The 18,730-nt window shown below is 39.3% G+C and overlaps 1 protein-coding gene across 8 annotated transcripts in view; it reads right to left on the reverse strand.

The window, feature by feature from the left end:
* Positions 1 to 18,730, reverse strand: part of CLCN3 (chloride voltage-gated channel 3) — a 60,563-nt gene that overhangs the window by 25,628 nt on the left and 16,205 nt on the right. For 2 of the 8 annotated variants that reach the window (XM_058803140.1, XM_058803144.1), the window contains exon 1: positions 10,323 to 10,609. The exons of 5 other annotated variants lie outside the window; for them this stretch is intronic. In XM_058803140.1, the coding sequence (XP_058659123.1) occupies positions 10,323 to 10,404 (82 nt within the window). In that variant the 5' untranslated portion in view covers positions 10,405 to 10,609. Of the gene's footprint in view, positions 1 to 10,322; positions 10,610 to 12,311; positions 12,405 to 18,730 lie in introns of those variants that run through there. One more of the 8 variants, XM_058803143.1, reaches the window with a different exon arrangement.

The raw sequence follows: 18,730 nt of genomic DNA on the forward strand, positions 1-18,730 counted from the left end.
GAGAGTTATAAATGAATCACAAACAGTAAAAGATTATTTTATGCATATCACAAGGTGCTAAATTGGAATTCCCAGCAGGGGATTATCAGAGATGCTATCATCAGAGATGGCACTATACTAATTGCACTTGACCCACAGCAGACCTACAAATGATGATGGTCATTGTCTAGATACAGTAAAAATCCCACTGAAACTATGTCACATTCCTACTTTGCCAACAGCTGCTGGCACACCAAATACTGGAATATAAGTGATTATTGTATGATGGGGAAGAGACACAGAAGAAGATATGAAGCTGAAGAGGAGGTTTTGGTGAATACAGAGCTGCCATGAGCTCCTGATGCAACAACTGAATAGCTGTAATCTTGTACCACGTGAAAAAACAGGCAGCAGTGAGTGTGGTAACAAGGCTTCCTTAGAGGACCATGAAGAGGACACCTGTACAAAATCTGCTGCTCAGTATCTAAGATACAGATCTCTGAGATAATATTCTCCTGTTAGCATTATGATCTATGTAGTATACAACTATTCTAAAGCGGATGTTAGAGAACGATACTTTTACTGAGACTCAACATTTTTCCAACCTTTCTACCCTTCCTCCTCTAGAATTTCACACAGCAAGATGCGCCTTCCAGCTATGAAGATAATGATTCTCATCAGCATAAATGCACAAATTCTCACTATTTACTCCCAGTTCCAAAGCCTCATTAAATGCAATGTTAAAACTCTTACCAGAACACAAATATTTCATCACAACATTCTAACCATCAGGCAGGAAATCATCATTACCTAGATAAATTGTAGCACTTAGCAAACCTTCAGAAATATTTCCCCTTCCGTCCTCTCCCTCTTCCCCACTTGTGAAGTTTCAAGATGCTTTCACAGGCTATGTGCCTTTCACCACAGCAGAAGCAGTTTGGTCCTAAAAACCACTACAAGCACTTAGCATACAAGATGTATAGGTTCCAGCTATGATAAGAGAAGACTTCTAAAGTTCCTATGAGGACACCCAAGCCATTTTGGAGCTGTAAAGAAAGTAAAGCCTTTTTGTTACATATGAGTTTGCTTAAGTTTTTATGAGATTGGAAGGTAATGGTAAAAGTGGCAAGCAGAACTTTAATTAGTACTGTTATTTCAAACTAACCCATGTTACTAGAGAGAGGGAAACAGCAGATTGATGTTCTCAGAGACAGTACAATTCGTAAGAATCCTTATAAAGCAAACACAGTCATTATACACTTTGCAAAAATAAGGCAAAATCACAGAATAGTTTAGGTTCAAAGACTTTAAAGATCATCTAGCTCTTGGGCAAAGACACCTTTCACTACACAGGTTGCTCAAAGTCCCATCCAACCTGGCCCTGAACACTTTCAGGCATGGGGCATCTACAGCTTATCTGATGGGCATTCTGTTCCAGTGCCTCACCACCACCACCACAGTAAAGGATTTCTTCCAGAATCTAATCTAAACCTCCTCTCCACTTGAAGCCTTTCCCCCTCATCCTGTCACTATGCACCCTTATAAATAGTCTTTCTCCATCCTTCTTGAAGGCTCCTTTCAGGTACTGGAAGGCAACAATTACATCACCTCAAAACCTCTTTTCCAGGCTGAACAAACCCAACTCTCTCAGCCTTTCCCCATAGGAGAGGTGCTCATCTTGGTGTCCCTCTGCTGGACTTGCTCCAACAGGTCAGTGTCCTTCCTGTGCTGGGGAAGGACAGCATTCTGCTCCTCCAGAGCAGAGGGACAGAATCCCTCCCTGGCCCTGCTGCCTACCCTGCTTCGGATGCAGCCCAGGACATGTTTGGCTTTCCTGGCTGCAAGTGCACATGGCCAGGTCATGTCTAGCTTCTCATCCACCAATATCCCATGGCACTTGGTCTTGTTAAACATCATGAGATTCCCATGGGCTCACGACTGGAGCTTGTCCAGGCCCCTCTGGATGGTATTCCCTCCTTCAGGAGTGTCAACAGCACCTCTCAGCTTGGTGTCATCTACAGATTTGCCAAGCATCACTCAATCCCTTCACCTATGTCATTAATGAAGATATTAAATAACACCAGTCTCAATATGGACCCCTGAGGGACACCACTTGTCACTTATCTCCATCAAGACTCTGAGCCATTTATACCCCTACCCTCTGGAAGTGACCATCCAAATAATTTCTTATCCATCTAGTGGCCTGTTCATGAAATCCATCTCTGTCCAGTTTAGAAAGAAGGAAGTTGTAGGGGCCCATATCAAAGGCTTTACAGAAGCCCAGACAAATGACATCTGTAACCCTTCCCTTTTTCACTGATGGAATCACTTTCCCATAGAAGGCCACTGGGTTAGTCAGGCAGGAACCTTGGTGAAGCTGTGTGGCTGTCCTGAATCTCAACATGGAACTGCTGTGAGCTGCTGCAATCACAGACTGCAAGCTTATAGACAGTAGGCTGCTAGACAAGAAAAGCAACATGCTTCTTCAGAAAAAGGAAATTCTCTTGGGGAGTCAGTCACTCTACGTCTTAAATGAACTATCTTCTAGAAAGGCAGCTGACTTTTGTTATCCTTCCATGCACGTAATTCCAAGCCTTGAGCACAATCCTTTCTCAGCAATCAGCTCTGGTATTGCTGAAGAACTGTTTCAACTGAAGTTGTTAAAAAAAAAAAAAAAAAGTGCAACATTAAAAGAAAAAAACTGTAATAATACTAAGGTTAAATAATACTAAGGTTAGCAGTTAAACACTGTACTTTGGGACACCTGATGAGAATGAAGGACAAGAAAAACAAAAATGCTACACAAAAGAAACCAGAAGAAAAGTGGATTCCAACACCATAAAAAAAGCTTTTATGTCTGAAGAAGTGAAGGATTTTTTAAATTTTTTTTTATTTTAATGAGAACATAAAAAATACAATCCAAAACAGCTTGAGAAGATACTATGTCTGACAAAAAACCAACAGTCCTTACCATGCTGCTCTCCTGCATTTCTCTTTGAACATGAAGTTATACTCAATGGCTGTGGGGTCCCAACACTGATCCAACTTCCTGCTTTGCCTAGCTAGTTTCTGCCAATGGAACCACTAGGTAAAAAAATTAGAGATTTTGCTATACTCACAGAAGCTGCTTTATATATCAGGATTCCTCCCTGTCTTTTGTCCCTCATTAAGGCAAGGAATATCCCTTCTTTCCTATTTTATAGGTGTGCCTCATATGAGCGGTACTCAATCTTGATTGATGATGCAACTATGATGAACATGACAGAAAGCTGATTTATGTAGGTTACACACAGCAATGTTGAGGCCATGCACAGTATTTTTAAAAGCTGCCTCACCTCCTGCAGGAGTAATCCTATACCACTTTGTCTTTCTGCAACTCAGGAGATTTCTTTCAAATTTGAAAATAACCCTGGAACACATGCAGCTGATGAAAAATGTGGTTTTAAGTGAAAAAAACCTGGTAAGTTTATAGCTAATTTATTTCACACAAGAAAGGGGTTTAACAACATACATGCTGCTCCTGATTCATGCATAACTGTTCAACAATCCTCCCCAACTCTTTCCTTGCAGGCTGTGTTCCTTCTTTTCTCATGAAAATAACGAGAAGAGAAACATTGAGATTTAAGACAAATGCTACATCCTGCATAGTCAAACGACGCACGACAGATTTTTCTGCGGTAATCCACCACGTGATTATCTGAACAATTCCCCAGTATCACCTAGAGAACAATCCCCACAGCTACACCCCCGCAAGAGAACAAGGTACAGAACTGAGACATGAACAGGCTTCTCAAGAGGGTGGCTACAGAGTTAACAAGGGACCATAATCTTATGATAAAGCTTAAGACCCCTTCTATATGCTACACAGCACATGATACCCATCTTCTGAAGGCACATCACAAAATACACCATTGTCTCAAACTGAGCCTATACTACCTTATTCCATTTTAAGAAATGAGACATGTCCCTCTTGGGACATAATTACACAGTAAAACTGAGCTGATCTAATTGACTGCTGGCACACAATGAGTAGATCTTGCTACCCCTATTTCTCCCCTCTGTTCTTGGTCACACACTCCCACTCTCAGCCTTGAATCAGCTCTGTCATGCTTGATCTGACTGCACAGTAAACCAACCCAACATGCTGATCCAACTAAGCAGACAAACTAACAACAACAAAAAAAATCTGCCATTATAAGGAACTGGAATCAAGTTTCTGTGCTGCTGGAGAAGAAACAGAGCCAGTGCATGGGCAAAAACTGAGAGAATAGATGGGGAGCAACAAGTTCAGCCTCTTCCATAGCAAGGAACTGTCAGACTAGTTATCCTGAAATACATAAACGCACCCTTGGTGTCTTGTTAGATTTTAATTATAACTTTCTGCTCGAAACAACTCAAAACTATAAATATTAATGTCCACACATCATACAGTAACATCTATTTCACAGAGCTCAAAAATCCCTAAGGTTTAGAAACATTCCAGAGTTGTGAAAACAACAACAGATAAACAATGCCAATGCTGTATTCAATGGCAAAGCAATAACAGGACCTAATTTCTCAAAGGTATTTCTCTACAAGCTGTGTAATTGTTAACTCTTACAGCAAGAATAGCTGGTGCTGCTCACCCATCCCTTTTTCTAAACAACGCACAACTACATAGCATTTGCCTCAGCTGCTGCTCTTATGGCTGACAGCAGTGCAACATATCTCCTTTGGGCTACTCCCAGCAGCGTGAAAGGAAGAAGGAAAAAATGAAATGCACTTCTGGGAGTGAAAATGAAGTTAGTCAGATTACAGTAAAGGCTGGAATAAGCTCTTCCTGACATGACCATCCAAATCTGCTGAGTGTTAAAATCAGCAGGGGCTGTAGCTTTCCAGAGGGCAGGTTCTAATCCAAGGCTTTGCTTCACCCGCGTGTCCTTGGGCATTAGGTGCCAAGGGGAGTGGAGGCAGGGAAGCACCCTGTGTGCAAGGCAGGCTGGAAGGATCACTTACGCTTGTAACAAAGAAGATCTGTACACACGAGGCATGTGTGAGTGCCTCAGCTTCCTTCTGTCGCCATTCAGACCTCAAAGTATGAGGCTTTCAATTAAAAAGACAAGAAACATCAGTTTACTTTAATTTGTCTGTAACCACTCAAAAAGAGTCACTAAGCACAATCTCCTTTTCCTGGCTAGAAGCAATTTTTACATTTCAGATCAGAAGCACAGCACAAAATGCCAGTGTTATTCGCTACTGTTGATGATTACTGATCTTAAAGTCTTTGTAATCAATTAATACATTCCACTTGCAACTTTGAATTTTCAGCATGTCTCTTCAGTTAGCTCTTCTAACTGCATCAAAGGCTTTCAAACAAAAACTAGTCTCTGCATTACAATCAAAATGCATATAAAATTGACACAACTATATATACACAAACAAAAAAAATCAGCTGGACAAAATCTAATAAATGGGAAATAGGAAGATATGGAACAAGTTTTGAGGAACAAGGATAAGTTGTACTATTTACCAAAGTACTGCATGATAATATCCTCCATTTCATCTGCTCCCAAATAGGTCTGGGTTTAAAAATAATCTTTTAAAAAGTAGGAGTGAAATCAAAGTTCAATACTAGCACCTCTGAGTTAAACCAAGACTTTTGAAGATTTGTGTCCACCACAAATGGACATAGGAAAAATAAAAAACAAAAAAAACCCCTGAGCTTTGATTTTTCACTTTAGGTGAAACAAACATTTCTGTTTCTATGATGCAGAACCAAAAAAAAAAAATTACTGCTATAGATTTCTTTTTCTTGTAGTCATAAAGGCAGATGGATTATGTTTATTTAATTTTGTCTATGATGAATAGTGACTTCAGATATGCAAGTGAAAAGTTATTGAGATCCTCCCACTACTAAATCTACAACTTATATTTAAGATGAATAATGAGGAAGGAGATGAGAAAAATAGAAGGTATAAAAATATATAAAGTTAGAGAAAGCAAGCATTACAAAAGGGAAGTTATCTATGATCTAACAATGACCAAGGCCATCAGAGCGAGAATGCCAGAAATTTAGATAATTAGATTTCTAAGTGCCGCTGCCGCATTTCCATAAGAGCAACTTACTTATCTGTTGTTTTAGAGGGTAAAGACAGGATTCAGCAAAAATAAGAATTCTGTTAACATGATTATCCCAATCAGAGCACATTCAGTCCGAAGGAGGGCATAATCTTGGTCTGTTTATTAGCTTTCTAATATCTAAAATAAAAATACATCAAAAAATTATTTCCAAAATTGAGAAACACGCTTCACAGAGAACCTTACCAGTTATACAGCAAGGAACCTAAAAACAAAGCACAGCAGAAATACAGTGCCATAATCACACTGAGTTTCTCCAAGTTAGGTTTTTTCTCCAAGTACTTAAAGTTAGAGAATGATAATAAACTTGACCACATTTTCTGTTGTGAGCATGTAATTAATCTAGAAAAATAATTTTTTAAGTCTCACTCTGCAACTAATAAAATTTCAGGGTCAAGCCCTAGCTCTGAGCATGTGTACACAACTTTCATACCTATTTATTTCAACGGTCACACTGATATTGACTTTTGACTTATTACTTATTCTTAAACATAAGAGGACCTTAACCAGAAATGCAGCCTAAAATGCCAAAGTTTTATCACTTAGGAGCTTCTGGACTGGCTCAATATACATCTAACTCAGTCTTCCTAGGCTATTATTAAAAACTCTCTGCCCCACAGTTTACAGTAACAGGTGAGGCTCCAGGTGGCTGAGAGGTTTCCCCTGTTACTATCAGTATTTTCTAAGCAAGAGAAGTTGCACCTTCATGGATGGGGACTGGTGTATAATAAATGAAATAGTGACTTATTTTTTCTGCTAAAAAAATTAGGTTTACAAAAACTAAGCTATCAGTACATCTGGCATGTTTTTTATACATGTAGCTTTCACATCTCCTGGCTACTGACTCTATCAGACATTATTAGTGAAAGAAAATTTCATTAATTTTGCTTGAGGACTTCCAATTTCTTAAATCTAAGACATGCTTATATATATGCAGAAAATAACTAGGAGTGAACAAAGCCTGCGCCTACTAAAGATAAAGTCCTGCTTGATCTGGTATCTGGTCACTATACATGTTCTGCTGTTACTCAGATTTCAAATTTTTAAAGTGGGGCAAAATTAATGCTTATTTAGGAATAATAAAAAGAGGGTCAGGGGTAAGAGAATCAGTGTAAGCATGTATGTGAATGGCCGGAAGACAAGCAAGACACTGATCATTCTGAACTTTCAAAAGGGTCAAGGTAGTAAAAATGATGCAAAGATAAATCTGAGGGCAACACAAGTAATTTATTTACATATGTTGCAGTATATGGTTTGTTATATGAAAAATTCTTACAAAAATGTACATGCCAGTTAGTTGGGATATATGCAATCCTACATCAGAACTTTTAAACCCTTTCTGAGAAGTAGTATTTTTAACTCTTATTTAGTAGAGAATGGAGCAGAAGTGAACTGTGTTCCTGAATTTTTATTAGTGGGAGGATAAGTAGGTCTGGAACGATCCATTTAGTATCATATAAAAAGAAATATTAGGACAGCACAAGTCAAAGAAGCTCCTGGTAAGAAGTATTCAATAATATCTTTCCATTTGATGTTTCATAGTGTACTTGCACGGGGGGAAAAAATCATCTTAATGCACGCTAACAGATCAGGCCTTTAATAATAATGTGTTGTAATACTTTGCATTTCATCTCACTGAACATTAATGAAGGTCATTAATTAAACCTCAAAGACCCCTGCTGATTTAAACAGTCGTTTCATAATTGCTGAGGTACAGCTACTTTGGGTGAGCCACTGCAGTCAATTAGTGCAACAAATGCTTTGATGTTACACAGCAATTTTGCATGACGTGAACATTACTCTGCAGGACATATGAGTTTTGAGTATGTGAATAACGGGAAAAATATCACCAGCCTCTAACAATTAAGTCTGCTTTCTTGGAGTATCTTACCCATGACCTCTGAGCTTGTTATTACAATGCTATGAAATCTACATGAGAGGAAAATAAAAATCTTGGTAGCACACAAAGTAATGTGAAGAATTTACTTTCAATTTCTGGTTTTGTCTGCTAGCATTTTGAGCTTTATTTTAATAGCTGAATCACAGTAACAGAGTACTGGGATCTTGTAAACCAGCAGGAAATACAAATTTTGCTTACATCTATTCATACAAACTGGTCTGGAGTCATCTTCTTATGAGACATATTGTCGTGGTTTGATAAGCACTTGAAAAATTCAGAATTGCAAAAGATTTTGGTAACATTATTCAGGTTTTGGATTTTTTTAATCTTAACTCACTAGAGCAAGCCCAAAAAGCACAAGTAACACTTGTTTTGAAATACAGTATTAGAGTATGAGAAGCACAAGCCCTAACAGAATTCAGTGGAACGGCAAAAAGGACAAGTCACAACTGGGAATTGTCTCGCCGGCCCCCAGCAGTGTCACCACAATGGAACTACCCAGCTGAATCCTCCACAGCCTTCATTACAGTCTTTGCAAGCATTATATTTAACAGCAATACTCCAGTGTGGCACACACCACTTTGCACTGCAAATATCTACTTTTTGTATTGTAAAAATCAACTAAAACCTGTTATTTTCCATAGAGCTGATCACATTTCAATGTCTAACTATAACTGCAGAGTCTGAAAGCGTCATGCTAGGACTGTTTTGCAGTTCTCATCTATCACAAATCTAAACTCACAGAACGGCTGAGGTTGGAAGGGATCTCTGCAGGTTACCTTGTCCAAACCCCCTACTCAAGCAGGGCCACCTAGAGCTGTTTTCCCGGGACCATGTCCACATGGCTTTTGAATATCTCTGAGGAAGGAAATTTCACAATCTGACCTGTTACAGGGCTCAGCAAGAACCTGTCTGCAGATGTCCAGAGGACACCTCCCGTGTTCGGTCTGTGCCCACTGCCTCTGGTCCTGTCCCGGGGCACTGCTCAGAAGTGCCTGTCTGCACCTCCTCTGCACCTTCCCTTCAGGTATTTCTATTCAGCCTTGAGAAGATCCCAAATTCACGTTTTGCAAATCTTTTAAGAAAACACTCGCCTCAATTTTTCAGAAGTGGTTCTAAAATCTGACTTAGGTAGTGTAAAATTTGCTTGTCTAAAATAAACTGTATTGGAACTTGTTGATGTTCTTAAGATATGCTGAAAAACATTCTAAGAACCATAAAAAGACAACAAATAACCTTTGATGTAAAGTACTAAAAAACAGATAAACTGTCAGATGAAAATAAATGAAAATAAATTTATTTACAGAAATAAGAGTTTGCAAGGACATGCAAACCAATAAATTACATGGAGAGAAAAAAATCATTTTATGCAAATCATCTCTCTATTCTCAGCCTACCTCCTCTCTAATGCTTACGCCAGCAGCTATAAATGTTGATAATTTTCTAATTTTAGATTGCCCAATTTAAACAAAAGTAGGAATTCAATACATTTATTGTTTTAAATACCACATTGTGACCATCCAATCCAAACAAGAAAACATACTTATATTCTCATAATTTGAAGGCATAACTTTTATTCCTGCTACAACTTTTCAGAACAAAATAAAATCTTTACAGAACGTATAATGCTTTGAATTTACAGTGAGAAACAAAATATAAGCTCAAAAGAGGATTTTTTTCCTCCTCTACACTGATAACACTTTTCGTTCTAGATCTGCTTCCTTACAAGCAACAGTGTAAAGAACCTCCCCTAAAGTACCAGTTCCTTATGAGTTCATCAATATTTGCTGAGCTGACACATGACCATTGCAGAGCTTTCCCTTGGCACAGCAAAGGCGGCAACAACCGGTCAAGTCTTAAAACCAGGTACGGCAACTTCAAAGCCAGACAAACACTGCTCCTATTCATGCTAGTGGAAGGCGGGTAAAAATTCTATTTAGTAACTCTAGCTATTTTGGTCGTAGTCAAAGACAAGCACAGTTTTTGGAAGGTTTCTTTTTCTCCACGAGATGGCTTTATTGATTTAAAAAACCACACACATACACACAAAAACCCGGGAGGGAGCGAAAGGCAAGCCTGCCACATATCGAAGATGGAGTCACAGGGCGATGAGATGCGAAGCAGGACTGATCTGCCCGCACAGAAAACAATCCCTGACAACACAGGAACCAGCCAGAACTGAATTCTCCTCCCACAAAAGGCATCGGGCAGGCGAAAAAAAGCAGTACGATAATTAGCAAGCCTTTACGTCCCCGTTTCAAACGCGGACAGCGCTCCTGCACGTATAGCTATGCAAACAAGTAACCCAAACGGCAATCCGGCATACCTCGTTTATGCAACTCCCGGAGCGGAATGCCGTCTCCTCCCCCTCCATCGTAGGGCAGATACGGATCGGAAGAGACATCCATGGACGTGACGAACGCGAGGCCCGCCTGCCGGCTCAGGAGGGCCGCGGCATTCCTCACGCAAGGGCGGCCGCGGGGGCCGCTGCCATGTTCGGCCGGGCCCGGCCTGCGCCGCCGCCGTGGCTCTGCAGCGCCGGGCTCTGCGGAGCGGGCTCGGCCCCGCCGCTGATGTCAGCGCGGGGCGGCCCCGCCACCTGCGCCTCCCGCCCGCCACACGGACGGACGGACGCGGCTCCGGCGGCACGGCACCGCCACGGCGCGCACCGAGGGCCGGCGGCAGAGGGCGGAAAGCCGCTGCAGCTCACGGCAGAGCCGGCCCCGCAGGGAGCGGGATCCCGGCCCCGCCGGCAGAACGGCGGGAGAGACGCGATCGCACAGGTGAACCAAAGCTGCCACCCCGTCAACAGGTGAACGGTGGGGCCCGGCGCAGAAAAACAGGCGAACCTGCCGCGACAGAGCTGCCCGTAGTTCCTGCACCTTCCTGGAACCACGCCTGCTGACGCTTCTGAACACCTATAATCGCATTTTGTCTGGAAAGGAAGATTCTTGCATTGCTGGGGGCTGGGGAGAAGCCTCCTTCCTAGGCATTTTATTTACTCTTTTCTAACATTAAAATTATTACCTCAAAGAAACAACAACATTAACCTGCCAAAAGCCAACCCCTCTGCTCCACAGGACAGCTCCACTTTCATCAACCTTCTATGCCCCATTCACGCAGAACTTTCAGTCCTATAGCAGTGACTGACAGATTTGAACACGTGTCATCAAAAAAAAAATAAAACAAAAATTTAATTACATATCTAACAGAAAAGGAATAGTGTCTCAATTTTTTTTTTGTGTGTGTGATTATTCTGGTATTACAACTGTGTAACATCCATACCCACACTATAAAGCTTGGGGTGGGGGTGGAAGAAAATGTAATAAACACAAGTCCACACTTAGCTTGCATTACTCTACACATTGATAAAATGGTCTGAGTCCCTTAAAAGTCACAGGCTCAAAATAGGCGACAGCCCACATGAATCTAACCAAGGCATTCATGTGATGCATCATAGAGCCGTGGCTGTTAGAGCACTGGCAAAGCCCAAGCACTTCAAACAGCCGGGATCTAAAGACAGGAAATCCTGCACTGACTGCATGCTTCCATTTGAAACAGATACTATTACATATTGAATCCATATACTATTTTATGTTTAATGTTTGATCTTGTCCTATCTTGCAATTGCTGATAATAGCAATTGATAAGAAACCTATTTTACATGAGATTTCCACAGCTGGTCCAGTGGTAATGAAATACATACAGAAAGTATGCATAGTTTTTTCCTTTTTTTCCCTTCAGCAGGTAGCAAAGTTAAATATATTGCATGGGAAGAAATTTCTCTTATAAGCCAATGTTACAAGCTGTGTACTGCAAATGATCATTTTGAGGACAGACTAGGACATAAAGAAATGTTACGTTTACTTCATAGGCTTGTAAATATAGTAAATATTAAAAAATATGTCTCTGAAACAAACATTGAGAAAATGCTGGCATCTCTATAGGTGGAAAAACAAGTGAGAAAAAGGGAGGAAAATGAGCATATAGCAAAATGTGTTTCAAAATCTTAAAGACTACCTTATCTCCAAGACAAAGGGAACCCTTGAGGCACAGACAGTCAGTTCTAAAAGACAGCTCCATTTGCTATCACCTATACAAACAAATGCTTTTTTAAGAGTGGCCTCCCACAAACTTTTTAACAAAAAATCCAGAATCTTTAGGATCTTGCACATGCAAATCTTTAAGAGCCATTACCACCATTTATTTTTGCCTGTGAAAAGACAAACTTAAGCACCTCTTAACTTCAAATTATTCCTATCCCTTATTTCCAGAGAAATACAATAGAAATCCCTGAACATTCTTAATTACTCACCTCAACAGAACCTGGAAGTAGTCTGTAATCTTATTGTAAGGTTCTAAATAAAAAGTCATTCACAGCAGGAAGAAATACAACAGTTTCTGTAACCTGAAGCAAGAATTATTACAGAATGAACCATTAGTGCATTTATTATATGTCGATTTTATATGACAACACTATAAATGCAACTTCATACTTGAGAGAATATGAAATAAAGGATATAAAAGACTTGCATGAATAAAGTCTGGAAGATCATCTCAACTTTAGGAGTTTGATGTGATTACTGAAATTCTGGAATGTCTTAAAACTGATAACAAAAATCAGTCACACCAAAGAAATGGCTCACTTGTTGGCCTAAACCAGTTCATTGGACTAAGGCAAATGCAAAATTTCTGCCCAAGTCCAGTTTGAGGTGGAAAAGGTGAGGGATATAACTTGTTCAAGAGTATATCTGATCAACTGTAGGTATGAGGGAAAGTCATAACAAGAAGTCTGCAGTGAAAAATAGATGACTTCATATTTGCTACATGAAATTTCAAGAGTCCAGCTAATACTAAAAAAGTATTCAGCTTTCAAAGGTCACTGCTTATAGACTGGATGCCAAATACAGCCCTTTGTCTACTCTAAAAAAGCAGAGCAGTCATTTTCCCTTCTCAGTTACCAGCAGCTTGTGTTCTCATTGTTCATACCCATCATCACTGTGTGTACTGCCTTTCCTGCAATACCACGAAAGGTGATTTTAGTTTTTGTGTTGTTTTGGTTTTCTTAAGAAAGAAAGATACTATGCATACTAACATGATAAGCAGTCTTTTTTCTTTGTAAATATCTAAACACCTATGCAATTTAATCTTTCCAAATTACTCTTTTTCTACCTGATCTGAAAAAGTGCATAGCTTGAACTGACAACTTTATATTCCAAAGAGCGTGTCAGTTATTGCTGTTGTGAAGTTCTGCAAATTCCAAAGGTATAGTAATTTAAATGGTGTCTCTAGCTAACTATCTATTTTGGGTATTACAGAGCACAAAGTATTATGAACACTTGTTGTAAGGCCTAAGGCAAGCTTAACAATACCCTTATTTTAAGTGGCTGAGAGCCCCTTCAAATTGCCAATTTACTACATATAACAGCTCACATGTAAACAGCAGGTTTGTATAGCAGCTTGTTTTCCAAATGTCATTGTAGTAATTATAGCCTAGGTCTCAATCCCAGAAATCCTCCATGCCCAAATAACTTCACACATTGGAGTGCTCCCATTGTTCTCTGCAGGCACAGGCTGTGGTTAACCATAACTTAGATGCACCTGTCCTTGCAGAAGTCCATTGTTCTGAAAATACTGGAATGTGCATAGGTGACACACCTTTAAGGCATAGTAAGAATGACAAAAGGCACTTTTATCCTCTCTCCACACTTGGTCTTTTCCAGTTTAGGGAAAGAATCACATTCAAGGCAAAGTATCTGACAATATAAAAACAAGTCAGAGGTTATTCAAATCAGTTACACCCAGGAAAATATGTTTTGAAGGGACAAAAGGCCAATGAAAAGAAGGGAAGTACCACAGAGGTATGACAGCCTGCTTACCCAAGCCTGCTGGACTGAAGACCTTAATTCTGAAGCACTTCCCACCATTTCATATTAAAAGGTAAGCAAGGTTTAAAGAAGACAGCCAAGCACTGTGCTACATATAAAATAAACATGCTCTTGCTTCTCCCAATTACTTACTTTGTTTTGGTGACAGACTGTGTAACTTTGTTGTACCAGATAATGAAAATTAAAATAATGCCTTTTATGAAATTACAAATGTACGTTTTGGGATGCTGAATGGTTTAATCAGCATAAAAACAGATGCCAAAAACGTGACTGATAATTACAAATGTTAGTGTGACTGATGCAAAAGATTTTGGTGATTCTCAACTGTCATTTTCTTTCCTATTATTATTCAAAACTAAAGCTTCTCTTTCAGCAGAGCTAGAAGATAATGTTCTCCTAAAACTGCTACATATAGAGCACTCACCAAAGTAGCTACCATCTGCAACCATTCTAAAAAGAATTTAACTCATACGTACCTTCTCTTGAAGGGGGGAAAGCATCTGTTTACAACAGAGTGCCCAAAGTATACATAAAATGTCTCAAAATCCTCTGTACCTCATCATTACTTTTCCTTCCAGCTTTACTCTCCTACCTTTTCTCCCAGTTTCTTCTTTCATTAACCCTTTTCTCAAACCATGCAGCCAGACTGACTTCTCTTAATGTTTATTATCTTGCAGCCCCTTCAGCCTGACTTTGTTAATTCTGCATAAAACCATACGACTTTCTCAGATGGGTCACACAGAGCCTTCTGTGAGAATATGAAAGATGATAAAAGGACAAGCACTCTTCTCTCAGTTCTAATTCCCAGACATAGTCCAGGATGATATAAAAAGAAGCAATCACAAAAAATGGGGAGGAAAGGAAGAGAGTGAAAAAAAAGTACAGTTATACATAGCTTCAGACTGATATATAGTAAAAAACAAGGATAAATTATTTTGAAGCATTATAAATTAGAGTCTTGAACTTCATTCCTTCATTGGCAGTGTATAGAATTCTATCCTGTATCAGTGTATCAGGCTATATATAGAAGACTCTGTTACCATTATCACCTCATCAAAAGCCTCAATAAGGCAGACAGATAACAAAATGAAAAATTTTAGACCAAATATAATGTGAAAGCAGAAGAAAACAAATTTATAGCATGTGCTGTTGAGTAGTTTAAGGAAGATGGGGTTTAAGCAACACAGAAGTAAAAAAAAAAAACCAGAAGAATGTGCACAGCAGTAATACACAGTAAGATTTTTCCCTATTTCCATTTTATTATACAGAAAAAATAGATTCTTAATCACAGTTTCTTTTTTTGTAATCGCTTTCCTACAAATTTGTTACTTAATTTTGCTCACAATCATTTCGCCCACCAGAGAACACTTTAGTTCAGGTTCTCACCTAATAAACTCACTTTTTACTGGCTGACCACAGGTTTTTGTATTATACTCCTAAAGTTTTGTGTAACTTCCAATGGTGCTTTTATTCACTGTCCAGACACAGAAGGTGGTAACGGAAGTCAAACCCAACCAGCAAACAGAATGCAGTAGAACAGGTCATATAGCCAAAAGCATGTTGTGTAATCAATTCTGAGACTGACTTCCCCTCAGGGAAGTTGAACCTCCACTGCCAATCAGGGAAACAGCAGTAAAAGTTTCCCACTGCCACACAAAACTTCAGGGCAGAAGAAAAAATTGACTTAAAAAGGGGGAAATAATAAAATAAACTGGGGGGCAGAAAAAGAAAAGTTTGGTCCCTAAAGACTGGTTTGACAGCTTGGCCCAAAACACCAAAATCAAGGCTAGTCTCTCCATTTTCTTTCCACTTCTTTCTGGGCCGGCCTCTAACACTACTTAATGTGTAACCCAGTGAGGCTGGAAGAAAAGACTTGACATCAACAGACTACATATAGCTACCAGGTGTGAGAGGTACATATTAGTCTTTTTAGTCTTTGGGGTTTTGTTTGGGGTTTTTTGTTTTGTTGGGTTTTTTCTTATTTTTGGGGCTATTTTCTGGCTAGTTAGTTGATTTTTGGTTTGTTTTTTTGGTGTTTTTTATTTTAATTTATCTGTTTTACACTGTAATTAGAAATATATACTTCTCTGTATTAAGCATGTGAGGAGGACTTGGAAGAAAAGCAAGCTATCTTTTACAAACAAATTGCTCTCTCTGATTCTCTAAGAGCCTCTTAACTACTACTAAATTTTTTTTCTGTACTTTTTGTTTACAGGATAGGCTTTTACTAAGAAAAAAAGTACTGCTGCATTTTCACCTTTGCATATGTGTTCTCACATTCCAGTTTGCTAAAGCTGTACTTACAATGCATCACCAGGAAGATTTGGCATCCTTCCCTGAAGTTCACTTCTCCCCTTTCGCAGACTAGCCAAAATTCTGCTGCAGAGATTGTTCTGTTTTTCCTCATACCTAGATGCATTTAAGGATCTAGGTCTTATCTGCTCCATTGCCCTTATTCTGTTTTAGGGCTGTTTACTGTTGGCCACTATTTCCAACGTGGTGTTAGAAGCATATTAAGGGGATAAAATTCCTCCCTAGGCACAGCACTGTCCTGGCTCTGGCCCCACTCAGTGGGAGGGCCAGGACCAAGACACTGTGTTGTTATTCCATAGCACCTCACACCATGGCTGGGGCAGGGATATGGGACTCACTCTAATTTCCAAGAAAAACATTCTTTTCCAGTTGCAAAAACATGGCTGCAGTAGGGTGCAGTCAGGTCAGGCTCTGAGGTGAGAATTTTTGCATGTGAATCATTCTCTTTTTTTGTACACAATTTTTATCACTATTCTTGCCATCACTGTTCTTTTTCTTATCCCATTGCTGTTTCCATTAAATTGTTCTTATCTCAAGCTGTGATTTTTGTCTTTTGTTCCTCCAATTCTCCTCTTCAGCCAACCACGGAGGTGGCAGGAATGGGGGGGGGAAGGTGGAGCAAGCAGCATGGTTTGGAAGGTCTCAGTGGAGAACTAAACTGGGGAGTACCACTCCTAAACCACAACAGCCACATATATATAAATGTATATATACGTTAGGCTTACCTCCTATCTTTGAGAATATTACATCTTCTTCATAAATAAATAGGCTTTGTGAACATAGTGTCAACAGCAATTCTGGATGTTGTTAATATATAACACTACATTATGCCAGGCATATTTTGAATTCCATTAAACTACGGGCTCAGTACTAAGTAGTGGTCAGAATAAACTTACTCAATTTCTAGGACATGCCCATTCTCCAAATGCTGGGTGAAGTTCTGATCCCTCCCTAAAATTAGAGATATTGGAAAGGCCTCAGAAAGGGGCAGTGAAGAAGATCCAAAGGATGGGATAGCTACAAGGTTGGATCAAGCACATAAGAAGACCTCAACCTGAAAAAGACATAACTGAGGACAAGAAAAAATAAGTAGCAATGGAAATAAAATTTTCACATCTGTTCTAATAACAGTGACAGCATCACATAATTCATGTGTTAATCCTTGTTAGTTTCTACATGCGTATGGCCACTGCATGATAGGCTTATCAGGGTATGTGTATTTGGCACCACAATCCTAGTTTCAGGTCACCCTGTCCTAGTTTCATATCAAACCTTTTCCTATCAACAGCAATTTCACTTCAATAAGCTAATAATACCCCCTAAAACTTTTTGTATCAGCAGAAATATTTTCTGCAGTTACAACTGTAGATGATAACTAAAAAAAAAAAAAACCCAAAAAAGAGCTTAAGCACTTATGCCACACAAGGGTAAGTGACAAGGAGATCCATGTGTCAGCCCATGCTAACACATGGGCCAGTGTTCCCCTAAGCTAGACTCTGGCACTTATATCTGCTCTCAGTAGTATTTATACCTGGATTTATGTTCAAAATAAAGAAAAGAAGGTGGTGCTTTACATAAAACATAGCTAAGCTATGAGAGCCTGCAAGGGATGGTTTGGGTGCTAAAGAATTGCATTTGTGAGAAAAGCTCAGTTCAAAAAAAATACACTGATAAAGACTAAAATTAAAACCCACCACTTTGACAAGAGGGGCCATCAGCTAGGCAAAAACTGCTCTACAAGTACTGTGGTGCCTATCTCTTACCCTGTTATTACTCTTCCTTAAGCACTAACTTTTAACCCCTGCCAGAGACAGGATGCTAAGCTAGGTAGTTTTGTGATTTGACCTAGTACAGCTTTTCTCATGTTTCAGGAATATCATGATATCCTCTTTCAGAATAATATTTCTGTTTAATCCAAGCACATGAAAAGCTTTCATTTTAAATGCTGGTAAGCAAGAATATTCTCAAAGGCAGAAAACAAGAGTACAGCCCAACATCAATTTGGGGAAAATCCTATTTGCCTTCTTTGGCTGACTTGAGAGAACAAATCAAAACTAAAATGAATAAATGAAATACTATTAAATCTGTATAAAAATTTGTCTATTTAGCTCCTAAGGATTTTATAGACATATTATACTGAATTATTTTCTTTTAAATTTCAGACTCATCTTTCTATATATATGCCATCCCAATTCCTCTGTTTTCATTCCTCCACTTGACACTGTTCACAACGTTTGTCTGGGAGAGGGACATACACATACTAACACTACACCAAGCTGTCAAGTTGGGAACAACTTCTTCAGCAGCATCTGCTGACAGAGCCAATGTGCTTTAAGCACTTCAGGAGAGCTGCAGAAGGAAGCCAACAAAATTATATAATATCAGAAAGAAGGAAAGAATGGATTATTAGTACTATAATTCATCTTCTTCCAAAGCATCACGCTCACGTGCTGAATAAATCTTTGGCAGGAAGGACCAGTGGGACAATTCAAAGACTGTTAGTAGGGTTGACAAGTCCTCAAAGAGCTGACCA

The sequence above is a fragment of the Ammospiza caudacuta genome, chromosome 4 (assembly GCF_027887145.1).
Source record: "Ammospiza caudacuta isolate bAmmCau1 chromosome 4, bAmmCau1.pri, whole genome shotgun sequence".
Lineage (NCBI taxonomy): Eukaryota > Metazoa > Chordata > Aves > Passeriformes > Passerellidae > Ammospiza > Ammospiza caudacuta.